Consider the following 27038-nt stretch of genomic DNA (forward strand, 5'->3'; position numbering starts at 1 on the left):
TGTGTCTTGTCAGATTAGCTTTTGTTTACCTTGAATGTTGGCTGTGTTGCATAGCCTTCTGCATTTAATTTTAAAATAACTTGTGTCAGTGTTGAGTTTTATCAAGAAGACTTCTACCAGGCCCTGCTGCAGTCACGTAGACGATGGTGATAAGGAAACATTCAAGTATCTGTGCTGTTTTATATTATTGCAGTAGATGGACTCTTATTTTTCTTGCAATAATCATTTACATATACACTTGAAAGTTACCAGAGCTTCAACCTATAAATTTTAAGCCAAAATTCTCTCAAGCCGTTTTGCTTTGCTTCTCTGTGGGGAGCTGATGAAAAACAGAATCTGACTATTATTCACACCGAGAAATGTGTTCTGTTTTTTCATTCAGTAGCAGAAAAACATCAATTTAAAAATCACTTTGTTAGGTATATTTTGGGAAGCTATATACCAACTAGTAAAGTTAGCAGCAACATAATCTCTAAGCCACTGGAAAATTCAGTTCAAGACAACCTCTTAAACTGAAAACTTTACTAAATTTTGCTGCTAAGGTAAACCTTTTGAGGGTTATTAATGGATTTTGTTTTTCTTTAAGGGAAGTTTCATTTTTCATGTTAGAAATAGGAAGAGGAAAAAAAAAAAAGGCAACCTGAGTGTCATTACCGAGAAATTAGCACTGTAAGTCACAGTTTTTGTTTGACTTAGTTGGTGTTCTTTTTCTGTGTATGTATCTTGGTGGCCTCCAAAACCAACAGGAAAATAATGCTCAGTGAGGCTATTTATGTCAAAACTTCATATTAGTTCTCTCATCTGTATTATTTATGATTACTGCTTCCCACGCTAATTTTGAGCACAGTCTTTACCCAGTTTATAATTAATATTCCCCAGTGATCTTTTTTTTTTTAATTTTTTCATCCAACCATTGTGAAAATTGACAGCAGAACACACAAGATTAATTTATATATTTAGCTTGAGGGTATGATATTAAAGTTAAAACTTACTAGCTTTTTGGCTGCTAAGTAATGAGCGTGACCAGCTTGCACTGAGGTAGCTCTGATTGTATCAGTGCTCTGGGCTTTTCTCTGTGCTGAGTGGATCCTAGGAGTATTCTTTTGTATTGAAAGCTGCTTGTAAAAGGATTTACCAAAGGTGCTTGTGTTCCTGCATAATTGGCTTGATAAGAGATGTTATGATACATTGTATGTTTAGGGAGCCAGAGAATCACAGTCCTTAATAAGTGAGCTATTAAAACAGTCAGCAGGAGTCATTATGTCACTTCTTGACAATGTGGAGGTTGGAAGTCCTTAATTCAGAAACAATTAGCAAAACAGAATTGACTCCTTTGTAGAAACTATGTATTGCCCTGCATGTTAGACCCAAGGATACCCATAAAACCATCTGCTCATTGCATGTTTTAATTTTAAATAAAATATTTTTTTTAAAAAGCCAAAATCAAAACCCAAACCTATTTAGTGCTATGTTTTTCTCCTCTTGCAGCCGATATTTTAATGTGCTCTGTTTGCTTATGTCAAGGAAGCTAACATGAATGTTTTGGGAAGAAGCCGTTTAACTTGGCTACTTGTGCAGTCTCTTGGGTAATTCAAAGATCATAGGCTCTTCATTGATTCATATTTACTTACGTGTTCAACTGGAGATGAAACAGGATTACAGTCAATACACATTGGGCTCTGAAAGGACCATCCGTTGCAGATAAGCATTTTACATGCTCATGAAAAGGAAAAATACTGCATTTGGAAAGTGATGTCCAAAATCCAGACTACCGTGTTTATGCTCTGTCAGTTTGGTTCATAATGCTTCTTGTAAACAACGAATGTTGCCTAGACTAACTGAAACTTTTTTTCCCTACAGAGAATTCCAGTTCTGTTTTAAAAAGAATTGATGATTTCAGAATTACATCCAGTTACAGAACTTCTTTGGTTTTAATCTTGCTAAGATTTCCCCTGTTTTTATGAAAAGTGTAACTTCATGGAAACGTTCCCACTTGTATTAAATGGAGCATAGAGAAGCCAACACGTTAAGTGCTGCTGGGCTTCTGAAATGGAATCTACAACTCTTTTAAGCCGCTTTTCATTGAGAAAAGGGAGAGGAGGATGTGCTTGAATGGAAATCCATCCAGCCAACAAACTGAGCCATGCAAAGCTTATGGCATGCTGGAGGGAAAATGATGTCATGGTGATGTCAGGGATATTCTGCAGTCACTCTTTGGGTCAAAATACAGTTCTAGGGTTAAACACCAAATTTTTCTTCGTGAATACTTTGATAACAAGTAACTGGTTCAGGCTCAGAGTATTTTTTTTTGGTTCATCCTTCCAATGAATTACTGATTTGACTTATTATCGACTTGACTTACTATTGACTTTTCCACTGTGTATGGAAACAAGATGGGTGGCTATTTTCCAAAAGCATTGTTATCAGCTATTACAGTGTCATTTTTTATCTTTCAAGAAGGAATTTTTCCCATTTGTCTTGGAGAAAACCTGTCGGGGCTTCCTTTAGAACTTGTATGCAAAGAAAGCAGCTCTCTATTTTCTGTCTCTTCAATATTTCCCTGAATATTGATTCTTGAGATTGAGCTGTGACGAGGTTAGATTGAAGTCTTAGTGGCAATTAATCTTATTTAGTGGGAATTAACATGATTTTGTGAAAGAGAAATAAAATTCTGCAGCATCTGAGAACTAATGGAAACATTTTTTATACACCCCCCCCCCCCCCCCCCCCCGATATTAAAGCTATTCAAATGTAAACTGTTCCGATTAAGAAACATCAGACTTTAATTGTGTAAACCTTAGTTGTTCTGTCCTGGTTTTGTTCCAGTCCTCTTTTGTTCTTTTAAAGATGCTTGAACTAAAGTTTAACAAGTGACTGTTAAGTAAGTAAGCATGTTTGTTTGTCTGTGGCTTGTTCCCCGTTTTTTCTGGAGACTGACTTGAAACAGATACAGAGCACTAACTGCTGCAGCTGGAGTAACTGGGCATTCTGTAGGAGCTGCATTAAATGGATCAAAACAAGGTTGTGGGGCTTTTTTCGTTGTTTTGGTTTTGTTTTTTTTTCCTGTTTTAATTAGGGTTTTCTTCTTTTAATATAAAACTTTATTTCTTAAAACTATGCCCCCTTGGAAGACAAAAGTTGCAGCTTTTGTGGGGACAGGGAAGTGTGAGGAGCTGCATTCTTTCCAGCTCTGGTTAGCGTCTCCTGGTCTGAAGAAATGGCATCTGGAATAATGGGCATGGAGCAGGGACCCACAAGGTCTGTCTAATCACCAGTTCAGTGTGTGGCCTTAGGCAGTCTTGCTTTCAGCATCTCCATCTCTCAATTAGGGTAATGGTGCTGCAAATGACACAGACATACCCTTTTTTTACTGTCTTTCTAGACTGAGAAAAAATTATCTCAGCCTAGACTAGGCTGAGATAATTCTGTGTTCATTACAGGACACGGATGGTATGCAGTAAGCAATAGTGGGAGGAGAAGAGGAGAGAGCAATACTGAACTCTGAGGAAAAAACAAGTATTGAGTAGTTGTCCGCATAGTTACCACCCTCATGCTAAGAACTAAGTTAGGAAAAGTTTTGAAGGAAGAGGGTAAGGATAACGCATGTGTGCAAACACAGAGTGTGAAAGGAGTAAAGCCGTATAATCAGTCTTCACTTAAGTCATTTGGGCTTGGTAGCCCAAATCAACTTTTTCAGCTATTTATTTATTAATGCAGTTAGTTTTACTGTTAAAAGTTATGCTTGGCATAGCTCATAGCACAAATCACTTAACAATTCCTTGATGGAAGAATTACAGCCCTGTAATACGACTAAAGGCACAGTGGTCCACTTCCTCTGGCTCTGGAGCAGTTAAAGATGATACAGCCCCCAACTACCCATCATTGCTTATCCCCTGGAGAACATCTCCTATGGTTCAGCCAGCAAGATAGAACATCTTCATAATCCTTAATTTTGCAGCGCTGACTCAGCTCCTCCTCCTTGGTGGTCCTCTGTTGCTAAAATAGGTGACCCTCATCTAGGTGCAAACTAGGTGCTAAAATAGATGGCTAAAGAACGCCTACCCATGATGGTGTATTGGCTCATCCGTGAGAGTGATAACCTCCTACTAGCAGATGGTGGTGATCAGCTAACGATGTCTTGAGTCATTCAAGCTATTGTAAAACTTCCAGATCTTCCTACAAAGAGCATAAGAAGGACTGCGCCGGGTCAGACCTGAGGATTATCTGGTGTTACATCCTGTCTTAGATATGAGTAAGTGCTATGCTGCGAGTTGTGTTTTTTCTCTCACGCACAGCACTGACTGCCCAGGGTAGAGAATAAGAGCAGGCAGAATGTAGTGATACTTCTCCTGCCTCCGGTGGTTTGGGGTTTGAAGATTTCCTGAGCAAGGGGTTATGCCTTTAATAGCTCTCAGTGGATTTTTCTTCTGTGAACTTGTCTAGTCCTTTCTTGAACCCACATAAATTTTTAATATCCACAGCATCCGGTGGCTTGGAGCTTCATGATTTAAGTACGCATTTTACAAAAAAAGCATCTTCTTTCTTTGTTTTGAGCTTGCGTCTTGCTGTGTTAGATAGCCTTTCATCTTCACTTTGGAAGAGACAGCCACCATTTCTGTACTGCCTGTGATTTTGTAGAACTCCTGTGTCTCCCCAGTTGTCTTTTCCGGGCTGCTGGCTGTGAGTGTGTTTAAAGAAACAAGATATTCTTACCATTATTTCCCTTAGCCTCATTTCCCTGTACCTTTCGCAGGTACTTTGGGATGGTGTCAAGGAGTAAGACAAAATCTGTACGTAATATTTAAATGCAGGTGTCTCATGGATTGATGGAATGGCATTAATGATAATTCTGTTTCTGTTCCTTTTTTTCCCCAATTTCAAAGAATTACTAATATTTAATTTGTTTCTTGACCGGACCCAAGTGTAGAGTAATGAAACAACCTAGTTATTATTTATCTGTTTTAATGACAAGGTCTCATTCACGAGTGATAATAGTTAGTTCAGAACTCATTACACATGCTGTAATATAAACACTACTAGTACTAATGGATGGTAGGATTATTAATTAAAGGATATCACTCTGCCAGGAAGATAACAAGAGGATGTTGTCATATGTTCCTAAATCTTTTCGTGACAGGAAAGTAGACCAAAATTCCAGAGAATTAAAAGTTGAAAAAAACAGTAAATGAAATATGTAGAAGCCTAGCTGGTCCTTCTTGCAAGTTATTTGACTTACGAAAAACCAGGCAGACTTCAGCAGAGGACAAGATCATTAAAGCTCCTTATTTTTCTCTGAGAAGTTAATTAAATAAAAGAGTCCAATGAAATGAATGTCAGGGGAGTTTCTCTCTTTCCTGTAAAATGCAAAGAGCTTGTTCTTTGAAATAGTTTTGTACCTAGAGAGAAATTTAATATGATTACTTCTTTTTACAGGGTTTATTTCTTGCCCACTTTAGCTGAATGCAATAAAACTGGAAAGTATGTAAGGTACAAAAACTATTTCATAACTGTTAAGGAAATAGTCACATGCAAATTGGAGTTAACTCCAAACTCCTTGGGAACACCTGATTCACAAGCTGTACAAACAGGAGCTCACCTGGTGAAACAGATTTGTAGTTGTGCATGTCAGTATTTAATGAAGAATATTTTGTTTGGCTGATTCCCCCCCTCCAGTTACCAGTTATGAACATGTAGGTGTTTTGGTAACAGTGTAGGATACTGCAAGTGATTGAATTAAACCTCTCAAAAATGTATCTTGAAGGCTTTTAAGTGCTTTCATGGCTTTCATATCTGCATTTTCTGAATTCTTTTCATATTTTGAAGGTAGAAGAGGGTTTAACTAGCATATTAAGATAGTTTGCTATATAAAACTGATGTGTTTGGTATCCACTTTCCCCAAGTCGTGAGAAGTAGCTATGTAGTGAATCGGCTCTGGAGTGGACTATCTGAGTACGAAAAACTCCTTTAGGCCAAATTTGGTAAAGACATTTAGTGCCATTTAACTTCCCTGGACAAAATCCTGCTTGATTTGAGGTCTCAGTTCCGTCCTCTGTCTGGAAGCACGTATCTGACCCTCTAAACAAATGTTACTTCCATCTGTTTGTGTGTGTGTCTGTGTTAGGGAAGAAAAACGCCACAACCCTGTTATGTGCAATACTGTAGTTCATGTGACTGTGATATTAGTTGTCTGATCAAAGGAATCCAATCAAGCGTTGTATTCCTGAGCTCTAAGAGCCTGAAAGAATTTCATATAGAAAGTGTTTCATTTCCTTTAAAGCAAAGTGTTAGTTTTTTTTTTTTAATGAGCTAAATATACACATTTTAATTTTTTTTTCCCCCTCCTTCTCTTTCTGTTCTTACAAAACATTTTACTTTGTTGCCCAAGTGCAGAAAACTTTGCCAGGAAGAAGGGTGAGCGAAGCTTCTGTTTCCCATGACCCTCAACTCTAATGTTGTTCCAAGAGCTCACTACTTACAAATGCCTTGATAACTGCTTTCATTCCTTTCATCCCTCCCCCGCCGGCCAGCACAGGCCAATGTGACCCATCCTCCTTCCAGCAGCTCTCTTCGCAGAACAGGGGAATCTACTTAATGTAAAAATCATGGCACATAAAAGCATTTAAAGATATATTGCAGAAATTTTTACTGCTGAAGGCCTGCGTGATAAGTGCTGCAGTGATTTATTCTTGCTTTTCCTAGAAGCAGTTTCTTAATAGCTCCCCGTTCATACCAGAACTGACTAACCTTATTTTTTATTTTTTCCACTGGATATACATTTGGGTAAGGATAGTAGTAGAGAAATTATGCCTCATTTTACACGTACGTGTATGCAGCACAGAACCGACAGAACTAATCTTGCCCAAATAGTCAGAACTGTGGCTCATTAGGAATGTGTTACAACGTAGGCCTTAATTATATTGTGAAATTATATTATCATATATTGCTTTGTTTCACTGTGGGTAAATTGGCATATGAATTTTTAAAATTTCTGTGGACGCATTGTAAGGCTAAGAAAACCAGAGAAAACTGTATTTTAAAATACTACTAAAAACTGTCTAATGCACCCATACCCTACGTTTCACTAGAAATGTGGGAATTCCCATGTTTTTTCTGGCAATTCCTTGGTTGCCAGACAGGAAGTCACTCTCTGCTTTTTCAGCCTCTGGCAGCATCTGCTCTTAGTTTCTGTGTCCTTTTTTTGTGGTGCTTCTCTGCCTGCGCACTGCTCGCTGTCTCTGGGATGTGCCAGGGGGAGTGAGAAATGACACAGCAAGCCTGATAAACTGTGTTTCAATGAAAGAGACTAGGGGGGGGGAAGACTGGGCTGTGGCCCCAGCTCGCTGGAAAAGGCCAACACTGTTCTGGGAAATAAACATCCACGGGGTGGGGGAAGAATGTGGAAGATCATAAAAGAGCATTTAAAATCCCCGGAAGGAGCAAGAGAAAGTATGTTGAGGGTCAAAGCAAAATTGCAGGGAAGGAAATTTAGGAACCTAGGATGGATAACGGAGTGGTAGAAAGCTATGCAGAAGTTACTGTAAAATGATATAGAAGAAGATATGAAAAGCTAACAAAAAAAGAAGATAAAAAAGTGTAGGGAAAAATGTTGACATATTCTAGCCTTTTCCAGTCCTTTAGGATTTCTGTATAATCTTATGCTAAGACTGCTGCTTTATTTTTTTTGTCACTCAAATGAGTGTTGAAACAAACCTGAAACTAATTGTATTTGAAAAGGGGAGGGGAACCAGCATGTATGTGGTGTTTGGTGTTGGCCAAGCGGTTCCACGTGGCTGTGTGTCCTTGAATTCGATACCTTGGTGTGCTATCCACATTAGTACTACAGACATCTGAAAGATGTTGTACACTTACATCTGAGATTTTAGACCAGCCTTGAGTTACACCAACTTGAGACGTTGCACAAGGCTCTCACCAGTAATTAATATTAATATTAATGTTAATATCCATTTGTAGTGTGAGGATTAGTGGATGATGAAGACTATGTGGACAAAGGATTCATCACGTGGCTCAGCCACAACATCTTGTGTGCCACCATAACCTGGACTCTTTTTGATTTACAGAGTAAGTTGGAGACCAGCAAACTGCATCTCTCTGGAAAGTGTAGCAAAGCATTGTGAAAGGCAGTAGGCTTAGGAAAAGAATGGTACACAGCCCTCAACTGAAGTAAGCTACTTGAATGTCAGATAAATCTTTAAACAAGAAGAAGGGTAAGGAGGGATTATTTACTGTATGTTAAATCAGATATAATCTTAGCTGCTTCTCAGGTGTGTTTCATGTGCTTTACTAAATGGTTCAAAAGTTAGACTAAAGAGTTGAGATCTCCCTGATTCATAACTATGGAATAGTTTTATCAACAGAAGGGAAAATATCGGAAGAGCGTGGGTGAGTGAGTTCTGAGTTCCCATTATTTGAGAGTGACAAAAAGCAGGGAAATGTGCTTGTTTTCAAAGATCTATTTTTCTCTATCAGAGAAGAAATATTGAAATATCCCAGTATTGGAAATATTTGGAATCCTTACTGTGGATCTTGGCCAAAAAGCTTACTGAATGAAAATTGGTTGAGTGTAATTTAGAAAAATATAATAACATGATAGAAATAGTTCTAAGTTATACCCTACAGCCAATCTTTATAATTTTAAAAGAGAAATGAAACAAAATATTTTCTGAAACTTTTAGCCATATTTATGGAAAATATTAAAAAAAATACGCAGTTGGTAGCAAAGGAAAATTTTCTGTTCTGCTTTTAACCATGTGATTAGTCATTTGTAAAGGTTTTACTGTTGCATTAATTTTGTGAATATGGTTTGATGATTGGAAGGAATAGACCCTAGTATTTCCCTGCATAGTCAGTTTGGGTTTTAATCAAATGCAATAGTATTGTGGAACAGTCTTATAAACTAAAATATTGAGAAAGAAGGGATTTTGTAGCAACGAGGTAATGAGAAGTAAAATACAGGAATGTGTGAGTATCAAAGCAGAATAAAATTACACCACTTAATATGGAAAAGAGCTGTGAAATTGCGTATGTGCCTTAACTTTAGAGAAGCAGATGTACAGTACAAACTCTGTGTTGTCCTCCATATTGATGGTTATAGGGCACATATTTTCAGTTGCATTTTTATTCTTTCATGTATTTAAAACTATGCAAAGTCAAAACGAGTTAGTCATGTTACAGACTTTACAGTCTTTGCATACTAAATTAAAGTTCACTTCTTTCTGTTCTTCTAATTATGTGACTAAGGTTAGGTCAACATCTAGAGTCAAAGTCAGTTGGGGTAAGGAGATGAATAGCCAAAAGAGAGACGGGATATTTGTCTTTCAGCGATATAACATTATTTGGTTCAACAGTTACGTTTCTGGGGAGTTTTAGTATGATTTTATCAAGCAAGCATGCAAACGTGGCCTAAAATTCCCCCTCTCATTAAACATGAGTGTTCTGTTCTTGGGGTGTCGTCTTCAAGAATGTTTTGGATTTAGTCCTTACTGATAGGGAAATGCTAAGAATATCGGAAGTACTGTACAAGTTTCTAACATAAGGAAGTTCAGACTTAAAAATGTTGGTATGAATAGCTATGAAGTTTGTGGAAGATACAGGCTTTTCGATAGCTCTTGCATCACAGTGTTAAGAAAGTGGGGATTTTGTTGCATTTGATCAAGGGGATTTCTCAGTGCTTACTAGAATGAGAAAATAAATTGTGCACTTTTCTCATGGAAATATTAATGAGTAAGAAAATGACACTGAAAAATTTCAAACTGCTATAGTGCTTTATTTAACCCCAGAGGAATGCAGCAATGCATGGTCTACATGTTGACATATTCTGCTGATGTCCTTTCCCTGGAGACTATGAGAAAGAAATTAGCTTCCCTGGAATTAAGAGCACGACATTGAGCCTAAGGTGGAAAAGTAATGTGGGATTGTTGGGGTAGGGGGTTGTTTATTTTAGTTGCTTATTATTGTTCCATGAATAGCAAGTTGGCTAGAATATACACCAATGAAGCTAGCAAATAGAAGGCATAAAGAGTCCATTGATAGCAACAATGAAAGACTGTGTCAATACCGAGCAATGGCCCTTGTGCTGCAAAATCTTTGGCACTGGATTCTGGATTCTCTTGTGGTCTTTTCTTGTGGCTTCTTTAGAAGACATTATGGCAAGTGGCCAGCATTAGCTCCATCTGCCCCTGCAGATAGCCTCTCCACTCTGCCAGCTTGCCCTGTGTTTTGCCAAATTAAATTCTTCTGCAGAAATTTGCAAAAATGTGATCAGTCATAAAAGAAGAGTTCTTTTTTTTCTTTTTTCTTTTTTCTTTTTTTTTTTTCCTTTTTTTTTCCTATAACAATCAGAAAAGTTAATTTGATCCACAAATTAATTCAGCTGGGACATAAAGAATAACAATTGTGTGTGTATGTAAATAATTTCATCAAATAGACTTCTAAAAATAGACGTGCCATGGACAATATTCCATGCAATGGTATAGGCTATGAACTACGTGTGGTATTGAAAACCGCTTGAAACTGAAGGTGGCAGAAAGTGTATGAGCTGACTGTACAGATTTTTGTGTGTATTTAAAAGGTATGTCAACATGCGTTTTAAATTGCTTTCTAACTATAGGTGATATGGGTGTGCCCTTGTGTTATGGTGGTGATGTTTTATCAAGCTGGGCTTACCTGTTCTGGTAGCGAAACCCAGAATTCTTTTCATGTCAGGTTGAGGGAATTAATTGCAATAGTGAGATATGTGCCAACATCCCCACGCTCAGCGTTGCTGCTTTGGGCTAATTTGTAAGTGCTTTATGGGTGCCCTTGTTTGTGCTGACCTGCTATCATGTACATCATGAAATTGGAAGATTTTCTGTATGTGGCAGTTACCTACAGCCATTGATTTTCATTTATTTTTGATTTTAAAGCAGTAGTGAGTGATCAAGAGTGGAAAGAGGCGAAAATTGTGAAGAAAATGCATTTTGGTGCTGTCTTCTGAATTAAGACCAACAGCTGTGAAGCTGGGATTTTTAATGAGAAAGCCCTTAAGACAGAAAGAAATTTGAAATATAGTTGTGATAAAGGCAGTCTTGTATGATCGCGTCTTTTAACTGCTTAATCATTCATACTGCTAAAATATAACGGTACTGCCAGCTGCTGTGTTTACAGTCTATGATGTGGAAAAAGATGTCCCACTGTGACATGTTCTAGTTACAATCAAATTGACTGTAGCAAACACAGAAGCTGTTGAAGTTCAGTGCGTCTCAGTGGGGTGTTCTTGTTCCTCCAGCTTATTTCTGGCTGTTGATATAACTTGCCTCTGTGAAGCTCATTCTCATATAAAATAATAAAACCAGGGCTGTTCCTGGTTCATCTTCACAGTAAAGAAGCATGTCATGAAGTATTTAAGGAGACGCATATTTCACGAGTATTTTTCTGGATAAAATAATGTTTTGCGGATTTGTATTTGTAATACCAAAAGCCCTTTTTTCATTTGTATGAGTTTTTAAATGTTTCCTTGCTTCTGTCATTTGGTGCAGTAAGAATGCTGCAAAATATGCTCGTAGCTGCTGTTTCACAGTAGTAATGTCTCTGTTATAAATCTACTTTTTCAAGTGTTTAAATAACTTAGCCAGAAAAATTGTTTACAGGATGAGAGTTACTTATGAAATAAATCAAGAAAATAAATTTATTTGTAAAGCAATTAAAGTAACAACACCCCACAACAGTGACATGTTTTCAGATACTGAGGAGTAAAAGTCAATGAGCTAGATAAATAGTTCTCTGCATTGTAGCATGGTGTTTTGTCAAGTACTCTGGCAATATTGTTCAGTTTCTGTTGTGTTTTATTGACGTATTATGGCTCCTTAATGCTTGGATTTAAATAAACATATGTGTCAGTGCATGACCAAATGAGATCGGTCATCAAGCGTGGCACCGCAATGCATCTGGTCATATCTGTTAGAGGAATCAAACTGCCCAAAGTTTGGAAACAGCAAAGGTGACTGTACGTGGTCTCCTTTCCAGTCTTCAACCATCCTGAAATTCAGCTGACTGAGGAATTGCCTCTAATATCCTGCCAGCTCAGCCATCACCCCTTTGCTTCTCCTGCCTTTGAAGCCATACGGTAATAACTAGCTCTGTGTCAGATCACCAGATATGTTGCTGTTGCTGTTTTAGCCAAAGCGTCTGTTGTTTGAAGTCCTGTTTACTGCATTCCAGCTGGCGCTCAGGACTTCATTTAGGCATGTTTAATCTTCTCACTGGGTTTCAACTGCTGTTTTTCTTTATTAACCCAGTCAATGATACCAACCTTTTCCAGGATGATTGACATCAGTCAGGAAGAGTGTTCGTTATTGGAACTCCATTTGCTAATGAAGTCATCTTTGCAAGTAAACAAGTGGAAAGAGTTTGACTTTGATGTATTTGCTGAGAACAGTTTCTTGCAGGCCGTTGCTAGGGGAGGGATATGGGTCCTTTGCAAGTGCATAAAGTTTCTGCTTTTGGAGCTTGTTTGGCTGTTGAAAGCTTGGGCTTTCTTCTGTTCTTCTAGATGTCAGACTGGCAAAAACAAACAACAGCCTTCCCACCCTAACCAAAAAAATTCTTTGTGCTTACCAACTTGTAGAAATCTTATCGAGTTTCCTTATCTGTAGAACTTGATCCTTGCTGGGAAGGGCTGTGCCAAAACTAATATACTCGTTCTTTCGTCATTCAGGTAATAGCATCCAATGTTTCATCACTTTATTGCAATGTATTGTTCTTTCCACCTCCTCAAGGCTCTATATAAGAATCTATTTTATGATATGTTTAACAAATCTAGGACAAGAAAGTTGAAGAACAATTCTAGTAATACAGAGGGACTGCATCATAGTTTTATCATCCTGTATCCAACATGTAAGGCCCTATCTGAAGCCTAAAATAAGTTAATATATTACAGTTCAAATTAAATCCTCCTTTTTGGCAATTTGAAACAAAGTGAATCTTAAATAAACCTGGCTTCTAGGCTAGTGCAGAGGTTTTTTTCTATATTTTTACTCAGTAAACATTTGTTAGATTGATCAAAAATCTAAAACTTCAGGAAGAAGTACAAAAGAGTAATGCATTTCCCCAATCCTGTGTGACTTTCCTGAATGGATGATGACTTTTATTACTCTTTCATTAGCATTATGATACGGATGGCTGGTATTATATGTATCCATATTCAATACGAGTGTTCCATTTCTTTCTTGTGGATAAGCTGCCATTATCCTTTTATTGTTTCTGGTCACATTGTAGTACACTTCTTTTATAGCACTTCCTCTGTCAGAGCTCCACCAAATAAAGCCACCCTCTTGCTGGCCAGTTAACTTGCTTCAACTCTTACTAAAACAGGCAATTCTGTCTCAGTTATCTCCTTCTACTGACTGTAAGTAGTATGTAGATGGCTACTTCTGACTATATGCCTCACTGCAAAGTTGAACTGAATCTTCCTTTGGAACTGGGGAAAACAAGAAACAAAGGTACAGGTGAGTATTGTCAGAAAATAAATGTTAACAGAGTTGCTGGTTAGAAATTCATCCTTCTGGCAACTGAGGGATAGCAGGGTGGGTTTTCACTCTTTCATAGAATCATAGAATCTTCATGGTTGGAAAGGACCCTTAAGATCATCGAGTCCAACCAAACAACCCACAATCTCTGCCACTAGAGCATGCCCTGAAGTGCCAAATCTAGACATTTCTTAAATACCTCCAGAGATGGTGACTCAACCACCCCCCTGGGCAGGCTGTTCCAGTGCCTGACCACTCTGTCAGTAAAGTAATTCTTCCTAATATCTAATCTAAACCTCCCCTGCCACAACTTCAGACCATTTCCTCTGGTCCTGTCATTATTCACCTGGGAGAAGAGGCCAACACCCACCTCTCTCCAACCTCCTTTCAGGTAGTTGTAGAGGGCAATGAGGTCTCCCCTCAGCCTCCTCTTCTCCAAGCTAAACATGCCCAGCTCCCTCAGCCTCTCCTCATATGACCTGGTCTCCAGACCCCTCACCAGCCTGATAGCTCTCCTCTGGACACGCTCCAGCACTTCAATGTCCCTCTTGTCCAGAGGGGCCCAGAACTGAACACAGGACTCGAGGTGAGGCCTCACCAGTGCCGAGTACAGAGGCACGATCGCTTCCCTGCTCCTGCTGGCCACGCTATTCCTGATACAAGCCAGAATGCTGTTGGCCTTCTTGGCCACCTGGGCACACTGCTGGCTCATGTTAAGCTGGCCGTCCACCAGCACCCCCAGGTCCTTTTCTGCTGGGCAGCTTTCCAGCCACTCTTCCCCAAGCCTGTAGCGCTGCTTGGGGTTGTGACCGAAATGCAGGACCCAGCACTTGGCCTTATTAAACCTCATACAGTCGGCTTTGGCCCATCGATCCAGCCTGTCCAGGTCCCTCTGTAGAGCCTTCCTACCCTCAAGCAGATCAACACTCCCACCTAGCTTGGTGTCATCTGCAAACTTACTGAGGGTGCACTCAATCCCCTCATCCACATCATCAATAAAGATATTAAACAAAACTGGCCCCAAAACTGAGCCCTGAGGGACACCACTGGTGACTGGCCGCCAAGAGGATTTCACTCCGTTAATCACAACTCTCTGGGCACGGCCATCCAGCCAGTTTTTAACCCAGCGAAGAGTACGCTTGTCTATGCCATGATTCGCCAGCTTCTCCAGGAGAATGCTGTGGGGGATGGTGTCAAAGGCCTTCCCAAAGTCCAGATAGACAACGTCCACAGCCTTCCCCACATCCAGAAGGTGGGTCACGTGGTCATAGAAAGACCCTGGCACCCACAGAGATTTGAGTGCCTACGGAAGAGCAGGGGCAACAACATCTATGTTACCATTGAGACTTATGAGTGGCCATCCTTCCCTGGATAATAGACGTGGACTGTCAGTCAATAAAGCTGATAAGGTTGTTATAGCAACTTTGAAGATCAGTTGACTCGCTCCAAAAAGAATTTCTGTCCTGGGCTGAGTGAAATATCCTAGTTTATGTGGACCCCATGAATAGGGACATGACTATCAAGATGTATACATAAACAGCTGAGTAAGAGCAACTCTTGAAATGCCACAAAGCTTGCAGATGATAAAAAGGTGATTTGTTTGGTGTGATGATTTACCTTCCTATGTCTAGAAAGAGCAGGATGTATCGAGGTATCTCAGTGACATTAAGACTTGGAACATACAGTGATAAATGACATCTTGTAAAGCTGGACAAGGTCTCTGCTCCGTCTCTCTATTCTTTTCATTTTTGTCCAGACAAGATTAAGATGGTAGAGGTATCATTTGCCTCTTCTTGATTGAAGAGGCAGTTGCTCTTTAATCCGATTTAATTCAGTTTTGAATCTTTGTATCTCTTAAAGGAGGCCTGCTTATTGCACAGATGGTCCTTCCTGTGACCACGTGAATTTTGTAATTAAGTGATGATGCTCCTAAAAATGAAGTTGATAAATATATCTAATTGCATCACTTGGTCTAGTGTTGGTGGTTCAACTGCCATGTTGAGCTTTGAGTTCTTACAGAGTAACTCCTATTACAGCCTCTACGAAGCTGTCTGAGTAAGCTGGAATTTTCTGTAGGATAATATTTGTTGTATTTTCAGGTAAAATTAACTTTGTACAGAACCTGTAGATTAGTGTCACAGGAAACACTTGATCTTTGAACTTTATTTTATTCCTTGCCACACTGAAGAGCTTTAACCTCAATATGGTGTCTTTTAATACTTTCAAGCTATTAGAGTAGGCCTCATGTAGAGGCAGAAATCTCCAAGTGGTGCCATTCTGGATGATTTTATCAAGTTATCTAATGAGCTCTGTAATTCTTACTATGTTCTTAATACCCACTATTTCCCAGTTAGGTTAAATATGCCTCTTGTCAGGTTCCAAATGTATGAGCGTTAGCACTGATGTGCTGACACAGCGAAAGACAGTTTGGCATCTGTGTATGACTAATCCAGGATATAAAATGGAGACTCCACCTTGGATATTTTTATCATTTGTTTTCCTTTCCCTTGACATTTGTTCCACTGAGCCTTGCACGTGGGGAAGAGTGATAGGGGAAGAGTCCATGCTCCCTCATTTCCTTTCACGTTCACAGAGGTGCTGGTCATTGTGGGCAGCTATTAGATTGTCCAGAGGAAATAACTCTGCATTCCTGTTTGCAGTATAGAATCTTTTTCATTCAATCACCTTAAGGCCATATTATTCCTTTTGGCATCAGTTGGTATGAAGAAATTTTATAGAAGGGTTTAGGACTCAGTGTAGTAACTTGGTGCAAGAGCCAACAATAAAACTGTGTTTCTTCCCTTTAAACTCAAAGCATTCTGCTGCAAACAAATCAAAGTTTAGGTCTTTCTAGGAACTGTAGAACAATCAGTTACTTCGATATGAAAGATGCTGTGTTTGCATAAAATGGAATGCTTTAGCTTATAATGATCTATTTTATTTTCATCTATACAAACAGTAGGAAACACTTTGGGTTTAGCATCTAATTTGTTAATACATTTAATAATGTAATCTTCATGTACAGCACAGTAGGAAATGTTCAGTAAGGATGCAGTAATTCTGGGGAGCATTCTTCCCTGTTTTCCATGCTTTTTATCAAAAAGATACAGAATTTGTTTACCCAGTTCTTTACACTGGGTAACTTTACACTTTATCAGATAAGCATATGGAATTCATTACTAATACAAGAAAAAAATCTGTTCATGTCTCTATTGTCTAAAGGCTACTGGTTCTCTTGGTGGACTGGTGTACTCTATAGTTGCATGTGAGAATACAAAAACAGCAGGCGCTTAGTAAATACAGGGGAAGGACAAAATCCTAGTAGGGATTCTGTTGTTTGATAGTGGTTACCTTTAATTTAAAAAAATTAAATAATTCTGTCATCTTACTGTGTGGATTCTTATTTGGAGGTGTTTAAAAAGATTTTCAACCATAATTTCATTTAGGATAGTGAAATGGTTCTTACTGGAGATTGTTGAAATTTAAATGACAATTTTTTCTTTTTTGTGTGTGTGTCTGTGTGTGTGTCTTGATTTAGGACATTAGACCAATTTGTGTGTTTATATATGCTAGGTTTTATTCATGACAGGAAAAAGGCTAGCCTTCAAATTTTGTGTCCAGCATTGAATAAATGAGTATTTATGGCTTTACAATAACAGAGGGTTAAAGAAATCAGAGAATCCCAAAATGGCTGAGGTTGGAAGGGACCTCTGGTGGTCATCTGGTCCACCTACAGCCAGTTGCCCAGGACCATGTCCAGATGGCTTTTGAACATCCCCAGGGTACAGACATGATGCTTTTGAAACAGAATTTATAACTCGGCTTTTGTTCACAACTTATCCTTACCATGACTTTTGATTAGATTTAGCAGATACCAGAATCTTAATTGTCAATTTTCCTAGCTTCAAAATAGATACCATAGATACGTCCTCTAGGACATAGAGAATTGTTGCTGGTTTTCTGGGCTCATCTGGACTGGTAGCATTTTTAAGTCTTGACCGAGTTCATCCATTATCACATTCATCTCCGCATTTGCCATTAGTATACTTAGAAAAGAATGGATTAATGTGGTTACATTGATACTATGTATTTAAGTTTTAGGTTTGGGTTGGTTTTTTTGTTGGTTTGTTTTGGGTTTTTTTGGAGTGTGTACAATTCTAATGAAGCTTTATGCTATGAAGTTTGGATTGCTTTGATCTTTCTTTGGTCCAAAGGTCCACTCTGCCTAATTCAGTGAAACTAGTGCTTATGATCTATGGACAACCCAGTTCTTCAGTTGTCAACATAATACGTATATTAATGTTTGAAATCTAGCATCAGCGTATTTCCTAGGTTTCTGGGATATCTCACGTTCTTTGATTTTGAAATGGTGATTTTTGAATGAGGTTACTCTCCAAAAAAGATACTAGAAAGAAAAATTTATAGACAGAAAAAATGTTTCATGCAGAAATGCCTGAAACCTTGCTCCAGTGAAGTTGTTGTGGAGTGAGTCTGATTTTCTTTTTTTTTTTTTTTTCTTGAATTCTAGATTTATCTATGGCAGTGCAAAAATTTTCACAGTCTTTGCAAGATTTCCAGTTTGAGTGTATTGGAGATGCTGAAACTGATGATGAAATTAATATTGGTAAGTACATTATGTGCTCTGCTTGCAGTAACATTTTATATTGTTTCTTATATATTTAATATGATACCACAAATATAGTGGGAAATTCACAGTTGGTTTTTTTTAATGGAGCATGTAACAAAAATAGAAAAATTTCAATAAGTGGAAAACATGCAAGACTTTAAAAATACATGGCAAAAAATGGTGTCTTCGTGATATAGCTTGGTTTGTTGTAGAGGAATTCAGCATTACTTTGTCAACTGAGTCAACTGTGAATCTTCTAAATTCTGCTGCTATTTTTAATTTGCAGACAGTTTTCGTTGGGATAAGAAAAGGTATACAAGTTTCCTATGAAGTAACATAGGTCTGCAAAAAAACACTTAAGTGCCTAGTAAGACACAGGAAGGGTCTAAAACCAGGAATATGTTCTTTACAACTTCTGCATTCCTAAGTATATAGTTGTCTGAACTTTTGCCAGTTAAATTTACTAGCTGCGTAATGTTCTGCCTCTGCGCACGCCCAGAACTTGGTCATTCACAGAACTGAACAGCTTAGCTTGTCTTGAACATAAGCCTCTTTAATATCATCAAAATACTCTTCCCTTAGCAGATTAATCCCGGAAATGTTTCCAGGAAATTCAGCCATTCTTTACTGCAAGGCATTGCTGCGGTTCCAGTGATGCTTTTGGGCAGTAGCGCAGCAGCTGGAGTGTTCTAGCTCCTATTGGTGAGAAATTTGGGATTATAATCCACCTTTGGAATGGCTGAATTCAGTATCATGAGTCTTACACACCACATGGCCTCCCCCATGTCTCTTCCAAAACATCTGAGAGGAAGGAAGATGGTTGTTAAAGAGTAGTTGCTTCTAAAAATAAATGGTTTGGCAGTACAAAAGGGAACGTAGGACTTGTTAGTATTTTTTTAAAAAGATCTGTGTAATGCAGAGAGGAAACTCAGATTTAGGCTTTTGCAGGCGTATCTCTTATTATAACCTATTTTCAAATCTCATCTCCCCTCAATAATAGTTCAGTTTTCCTGAGTTACTAATTATTGGACAAAAGGTCTGACCTGCTTGCTTTCACTAGGAAGGTTTGCTTCATCCTCACCCTTCAACATTGTGATAGTTGGGAGACTGTCATCAAAGATAGCTGGTATTTGGTCACTGTCTTCTGCTAACCTTTGGCAGAGGGGCAGGAGGGGAGGTTTAATTTTACTGACACATAGAAGTGGGAGAGTGAAACCACTGAGCTGCTTCTACTCAGATGAAAATCTACATACATTCTTGAGGTGTATCAAGCTTGGAAAGAGACAGAAAAATTAATCATGTGTATGCGCTCTTTGGCATTCTACATATTATGGCATTCTACATATTATTTTGTGGCTGCTAAAGTTAACTTGTACATATTTTATGAATTTAAACTAAACCTACAGTATCTCAGTTATATGTCTTTAGATAGGTCAATAACTTTTTAAAAGACATAAGGTTTAGCATTTAAAATGAAGTGAGTGAGGACAAAGAACTTTCATTTTACTTGTAACCTGAATGTAGGAAAGAAAAGACATTTTATTGTTTGGACATTAAACAGGCGTTTAAAACTATTTAGGAAAAAAACAGAGTTCATGAAGCTTGACAGCTGATTTATTTCACTTGGAGCTTCAAAGAAGGGATTTCTAGCTTCTAAAGCACCCATTGCCTGATGGATTGTCATGTACATCAAAGAAGGTTATAAGAGTAAAAGGTAAACTGACAGGAATCAAATTCAAGTCTTACAGCGCTTGAATGATACTGTGTGCTTTTATAGGGTAAGGCTCAATTTTTGATCTCCGTAGAGCAGTGACCTAGAATTTATCCATATCTTTAACATGCCCCAACAAGCTAGATGTTTGCTTATCATCAAAGACAGCTTTGTATAGATGAATCCTGCTCTCTGTGCCTCCTTCTGCCTTCACCTCTTTTTTTTTAAGAATATCTATGACTGTGCAGGCCACTGGGAAGTTTTACTTCAGTCTGCAGCGATACTCTTGATGAGTCTTGTACAAAATCACCATATACGCAGGGGCTTCATACAGGGACTACATTCTGAAGATTTTAAAATATGTTTCTATTTCAAGTTTAGCATTGGAAATCCACCCTAATCCACCTTAGCGTTGGAAATTCACCCTCTAAATAAGGCTTCTTCTGTCAGGATTCGATTATTGCTGTTAAAAAAAAGAAGGAAAAAAAAAAAGTAAAAGTAAGTTTTAACTTTTTTCAAAATGGAAATATAAGTGATTTTTTTCTTTTTCTTTTTTTTTTTTATTTTTTACCAATGATAAGTATTTGGAACTGAGGTGATAGCTCCATGAAGTGGGTTTTTTTGAAGCGATACTAGAATTGAAGGTCTGCGGGCAGTAACTAAGCACAATTTTTTTTTTTTTTTTTCCTTTTTTTGCCAACCTGAGCTCTAATAACAGGATTCAATTTTATTTGAATTTCCTGTAACCTATGCCTTTTAGAGGCTCTCTTTATACAACTCATCTATTCCAATAAGCCCGTTACACAAAATACATGAGGAGTTTTAATTAAGCCCCATGACACACTCAAGTATAAACAGAATTATGATGTTGTTCTTCATATTTATTTTAATCCATCTATTATTTAATCCAGTGATTTGCTTCATTTTCCTTGTTTTCTTGTAGTTCCTATCTTTGATTTCTAATTTTTATGATTTCTTACTTTCTAATTATATATGTTTGATTCTTCCATAGAAGTGTTGTTCTTTGACAAAAGCTCTACACGTCTCTGTGGCTGTATAATGCATTTTAGGTGATGTTTCCATGTTGTTGCAGGTTACCAAGATTTATCTATGTAGCCACTTTCAGATATAACATGCCCAGTTTATGAGTCAGACATTTGTGCATGGGCTGTAAGCTCTTCCCCTGACTTTCTTGAATAAGCAGGCTGGCTTGTTCCTTAAATCATCTACAACAATTTTTTTTTAAACTGGGAACATCAAAGGATTCCTGCTACAAAAAACTTTTTCAGATATTTGCCAGCAAATTGGTTTTGGGAAACAGTGCTCCCCAGCTTTACTAACTTTTCTCATTAAAAAATAAACAACTATCAACAATTGACAGTGTTGTCTCTCCCTCTGTTTTGAAATGCACGTGGCAGCATGTGACCTGCAGCACTGCGAGGGCCATAATATTTGATAGGGCCATACTAATTGCTAGTTGAACATGGATATTAGCCCCAGTTGCATGTGATTCAGCCAAGCTGTTATTTTTTTGTGCAATTAAAGAGTTATGCAGAAAGGGGCATCTTTAAAGCAAAAGGCCTTGAGGCCCCACCTCGAGCACTGTGTCCAGTTTTGGGCCCCTCACCACAAAAAAGACACTGAGGTGCTGGAGCGGGTCCAGAGAAAGGCAACGAAGCTGGTGAGGGGTCTGGAGAACAAGTCTTATGAGGAGCAGCTGAGGGAACTGGGGTTGTTTAGGCTGGAGAAAAGGAGGCTGAGGGGAGACCTTCTCGCTCTCTACAGCTACCTGAAAGGAGGGTGTAGAGAGGTGGGGGTCGGTCTCTTCTCCCAAGTAACAGGCGATAGGACAGGAGGAAACGGCCTCAAGTTGCACCAGGGAAGGTTTAGACTGGATATTAGGAAAAATTTTTACCCTGAAAGGGTTATCAAGCATTGGAACAGGCTGCCCAGGGAAGTGGTTGAGTCACCATCCCTGGAGGTATTTAAAAGACGGGTAGACACAGTGCTTAGAGGTATGGTTTAGTGACGGTTTTTGTCAAGAGTTAGGCTGGTGGTCGGACTAGATGATCTGAAAACTCCCTTCCAACCTAGGTAATTCTATGATTCTATAACTAACACAATGAATCACAGTGAATTTTTAATACTAAAAAGGCATAGTAACGAAGGTTTGATGTAATTTACCCTTACTCTAAGGAGAGGGTGTGGCTTCCCCCATCTTAACTGACAACTGTGCTTTCCTCATTCTGAAACAGCCAAAACGTGACAACACTTCGCCATTCACTTTTAGATATATCACCCTTTGCACTCTCAGCCCCCTTTGCAATTAATATTTTGCACAAAGATTAAATAGTTTGACAGTGAATGAATGTAAAGGAGGTCAGTCATTGTCATGCCCAGTGAGAGTTTTGTGCAAAATAAATACATTATTTTTACATATTTCAAACCTCTTACGTCGTTGTAAGAGATGGGGGATAACATAGAATATTACACAATGGGATAGGTGCAAAAACTATTTTTTTTTAATGAACAAGTGTATTTTTCCTCAGTATACGCTGTGCAGGCAAAAATTTTGAATTAAGATGGTTTTTCCAGCTCCTCCTTTCCTCGTATTATCCAGTTTGTGCCACCTGATTCCTTCCCCAGGAATCTCCCTGGTTTTATCCTCTTTTCTTCTGTTTGTGTTACCTGGATCGTGGCTGATACAGATGAAAATAATAAATATTATTATTTAACTCAGTGGAATTCTGTCTTGTTTCTTTAACAAGTTCTTGCCGATTTTGTATTATGGCTAATTATAAATCAGTGAGATTTAATGTCAGCAGTGTAAGACCATGCTCTTCAGAATTAAAAGAAACCAAGACAAATAAATACATTCTGATATTCTGGCATTCTGCTTTAGTATCTGGTTTTCATTAGTGTGTGATGTTTAGGAAAAAGCACTGAAAGGCATGTGTATTTCTGTCGCTGCTGGGTTTGAATTTTTATTCCCTGAAGAGAATTATATTATGGCAGATGTTTCAGGTAGCATCAGATGCTTGATTTAGGGTTATGATGATCTATAAAATCATTATTAATTGAGGCACAAGGAATAGGTCAGAAGTTCTAAAATGTGGTATCTTTTCCTTGTGGGAACTGAATTCTCCTCTTGTTGCTAGAACTTGTGGCTCATGTGATCTTTGCTGACTCACACCTCAAGTCATTATTAAAATTGCTAGCACCTAACCATCTACACAACTGTTAACTCGTACCAGGCAATTCTGTTGTATACAGCAGTTAGTTTCAAGTTTAGTTAGTTTCAACTTTGAAAAATCAACTAAAATGTACTGTGGAGAAAGAACTTAAAAAAAAAACAAAAACAAACCCAAACACACAACTTTAACAGTAGTTGTTTGTTACAGTCCACTATTATGTTCTTAAGACTCTCTTGTTTGAGTTGATTAACGATGCCAGAAGCTCAGTTCTCTTTTTTGGCTTGTACTGGGCATCCACATGTGCAATGCTTTTGAGTTAACAGCTGCTCTGGCCTCTTGGAGAGCCTGTTAGAGGACAAGCATCCTGTCATTCGAAGCAGCAAATAGATATATTTTGGGAAATTTGTGTATAAAACTACACAAATAAGAGAAAAGATCAGAAAGTTTCCTTCCTCCCATCTCTTACAACAATGTAAAACCTTAATTGGCATGAAGAGGTGCCAGATTCCATTTATTTAATGGTACAAACTGTGCATACAATGCTGTATTAAAATGGGGGGGAAAAAAGAAAAAAGGTAAGTTATGGGAGCTCTATGCCTGCCTAAAGTGTGTGGAGGCAAATCTTGACAAATCAGTCCTTGGACATTGCAGTCTCCAAGCTAGGAGACTCTCTTTTGGAGCCACTCAGAGGCTAATCAGGAACCTCAGGAATCACGATTTCAATCCACTGTATCTCTGTTGTTTGTGGTGTGCAATGGCTTCTTGAATTTGCCTGGCTGTTTCAGAATTACTTATTAAATGCCATTGAGCCACCTACGGTCTGAATCACTTGGATATCTTACAGGTCATCTCTTGAATCGCTTGAGGTTAGCTTTGGTGTTCGAAGAAAGTTCTTTTTCGGATTAATGTTATACCTACTTTGCATTGAATTCCCATTCGTAACCAGGTTTCTGAATGGAATTACCAAATACCAAATAAGTCTAAAATTAATTCCAGCTGCTTAGGTCTACTATTGCCTTATCCAAACCAAGGAACGAGGAGGATCTTGCCACCACCTTGAAGGCAGAGTTCAAGGGGTGGATATTTTCACCATAGGCATCATCCCAATAACTTTATTACTGCTTGAGTTTGTTGACCTTGTGGAACATATTAGAGACAAGTGTATTTACAAAAGGCGGGTTTTTTAGATGGGTGGAGAAGGGTTGAGTCTTGAATTAGCATAGAAAGCTATTTGTGACTGAGAGTGAATTTGCATAGGAAGATTGTATGCTGTTTTTCCACAGTAATTACCTGCCTAGATTTGCCAGCTCTTTTTCCTCCAGTTGGAGGAATGAATTTTAAGATTAACTTTTTAGGTGACCTTCAAAGCAACTTCGCATAAGCTACTTGTAAGATCTGAATCACAGGACAGAGTTCTTTGCTACTCCTATCAGACTATTTTTATCTACAAAAGTTAAACAGTAACAAATTATGGGAGGAATTCAGCACAATCAGGGTGTGAAATGCTGAAGTATTTGTTTAAAATCTATTAAATTTGTTCCTACCATTATCTTTTTTTATCCCTGTTGCTTATTTAAACAAATGCCACCTGTTTCCGGAATGCTATTGTTTCTTGATTCCAAGAAATGAGTGATTTTTATGCTAGTGTTAGGATCCCATAGAGGCTTCAAAACAGCATCTGCATCAGAAAGAGAAGGTTTCAAACATTCTGTTGGTCCAGTGCAGAGCTCTTGTCCTTGCTGTGGAAGGTCAAATGAGGCTGACAAAATGGGAAATAAAATAATGTTGCAGTGGCCGTTATCTGTGCAGGAGGAAAAAGTAAAATAAGATCAACAGCACAGGCCTTGTTTTTTTCTTCTTCTCCAAGGTACATATCAGAAGGTTGTTAGGAGAATCTGCATGCTCCATTCCCTGTTACCCTAAGATGCATATTCAAATGAAGAAAATTAGATTGGAGTGGCAGATGCAGTTACTGATCTTCCTGTTTGTCCTACCCTCCTGTGACAAGGGTAGCTGGATGTGAGGTAGGGGTTCTCTTGAGTGACTGCGGTTTACACCCTGGTGTGCTAGAGGAGTCTAAAATATGTGGTAGGATTTTTAATATCTTGGACTGCAAACTGTGGTGTCTCAGACTGCCACTTGCCTTGGAGCTCATGCTGTTTACAGAAAGAAGTTGAGGCAGGCGATGGACAGCAGTAGCTTTGGTTGTCCTGCAGCATTCTGCTAAGGAGATTTAATGAGTCAACTTTTGATCTGAACAGCTGAGTAGACAAGTAGACAAGCCTATGCCACTCAGGGATCAAGATGAAGTCTCTGTTGTGTCCATCGTTACGTTTGATCTTCTGGACTCTTGTAGGTGCATTCTACTTTCTTGCCCTCATTCCATGCCTTCAACATACCTCTTCTCCCTTCCTTCATCACTTAGCTTTGTTGTTTCTAGAGTTGGGCATCCCAGTGGAAGTACGAATGCCTGTGGGGAAGTAGTCTGAGGACTAGAGAATTGCCTTTCAGAGTTGGTTTGAAAATAACCAGTATGTACTGCTGCTGCATATAATACACCTGTAGTAAACAGGCATAAAACTTCAGAGTTGTCAAGTTAGTATATCTCTTGAGCAATAGGCACTAGTTTTCATATAAAGGTAGTGGTTTGATTACCTTAAATTTGAGATACTCATCTTCAGGTCTGAGCAAATAAGGTGAAGGATTTATACTTTCTGAAATAAAAATCCTTAGTAGAGTTTAGAGTTTTAAGCACAGGAAGTCCTTGATCCCTTTTGTAGGCCTAAATTCAACAAAGCAATTATGGCAAACCTAACATTTGTTGAAGTATTTGGTGATATTTTTCCTAATTAAAATGTTTCACCATTCGAGTAATAAATGCACTAAACTTTACAAATCGGAAAAAAAGTATTAATGATTTTTAGCTGCATTGTGAATATATTGCTTTTCCATTTAGTTCCCCTCTTTCAGCACCCACAAAGAGCCACACACAAATAAAGTTTGTACAGCTGGAAAGGCAGAATTATCAGGTTTTTTCCTTTCATTTAAAGTATGGATGTGCCCCTGAAGAATTGGGCCTCTGGCATGTAGTCATAATTATTTCTATCTCCTGTGTTTATGAAATGCTAGGATTGAATATTACTTTAGCAGCTTAATATGTTGTATGTTGCCCAGTGGTTATTTCCCACATTGTCTTGTTATTCAGCTGTTAAAAAAACTTGAGTACGAAGTAGCAATTGTATTCATAGTCAATTTATAGTGGGATTGGCGGGGGAGACACAAAGGAAGGCAAGAGAGGATTGAAAAAATTTCTGATTTAACCAGAATGTACCTTTGGTCTTATCTATTTCTGAATATTCCATAGTTTTTAAAGCTGTTCTTCCTCTGACAGCCTGTGGATATCAGTCAACTCAGGAGAAGTCAGATCTTTGCAAGTCAAAAATTAATGGTTAATTTAGTTAAGGTAAGGATTAATTGGATTAAATGGACTTTTACAGTATAGGAAGTTATGCTGTTAGTTTCACTGGGGGCCAATCCAAGCTGCTAGGGTTTCAAAGTAGGTCTCCGGAAGCACTTTAAGATCACTTCATACCTGTTGAACAGAAGATAATGTATTGTTCCTCACGCCCCACTAGAGCTATGCAGCTACAGAGCTCAGCCCCAGGACTGCCACGCATGTGGCTCTATCAGGTGGAAACAGAAGCTGTTTTCTTTTTGGCAAAGATGATTTTAAACCATATTTTGTAGTGGCATAGAGATGCAGTATTTCTTAGTGACTGCTTCTCTAAAACCATTATCTCATTATTCTGTGAGAACGCAGTGAAAATAGATTTGTTGTGGCTAGTCCCAAAAGCCTCCACTCCTTCACAGAAGTGTAGAAGGAAGCGGAAAGAAAAAAAAAAAAGTGATTTATTAATTTGTGGAAGGGTTTTGATATAGTGCTCTGTGAGAGCAAGTGACTGCCTGGGACAATGTGGGAGATC

At 38.4% G+C, this 27038-nt stretch overlaps 1 protein-coding gene across 1 annotated transcript in view; it reads left to right on the forward strand.

Moving 5' to 3' along the window:
• ARHGAP42 (Rho GTPase activating protein 42) overlaps positions 1 to 27038 on the forward strand; it is a 168739-nt gene that overhangs the window by 20571 nt on the left and 121130 nt on the right. Inside the window, exon 2 of the mRNA XM_054220834.1 lies at positions 18052 to 18147. Coding sequence (XP_054076809.1) covers positions 18052 to 18147 — 96 coding nt within the window. The remainder of the gene's footprint in view (positions 1 to 18051; positions 18148 to 27038) is intronic.

Source organism: Rissa tridactyla, chromosome 1, assembly GCF_028500815.1.
Source record: "Rissa tridactyla isolate bRisTri1 chromosome 1, bRisTri1.patW.cur.20221130, whole genome shotgun sequence".
NCBI classification, from domain to species: Eukaryota; Metazoa; Chordata; class Aves; order Charadriiformes; family Laridae; genus Rissa; species Rissa tridactyla.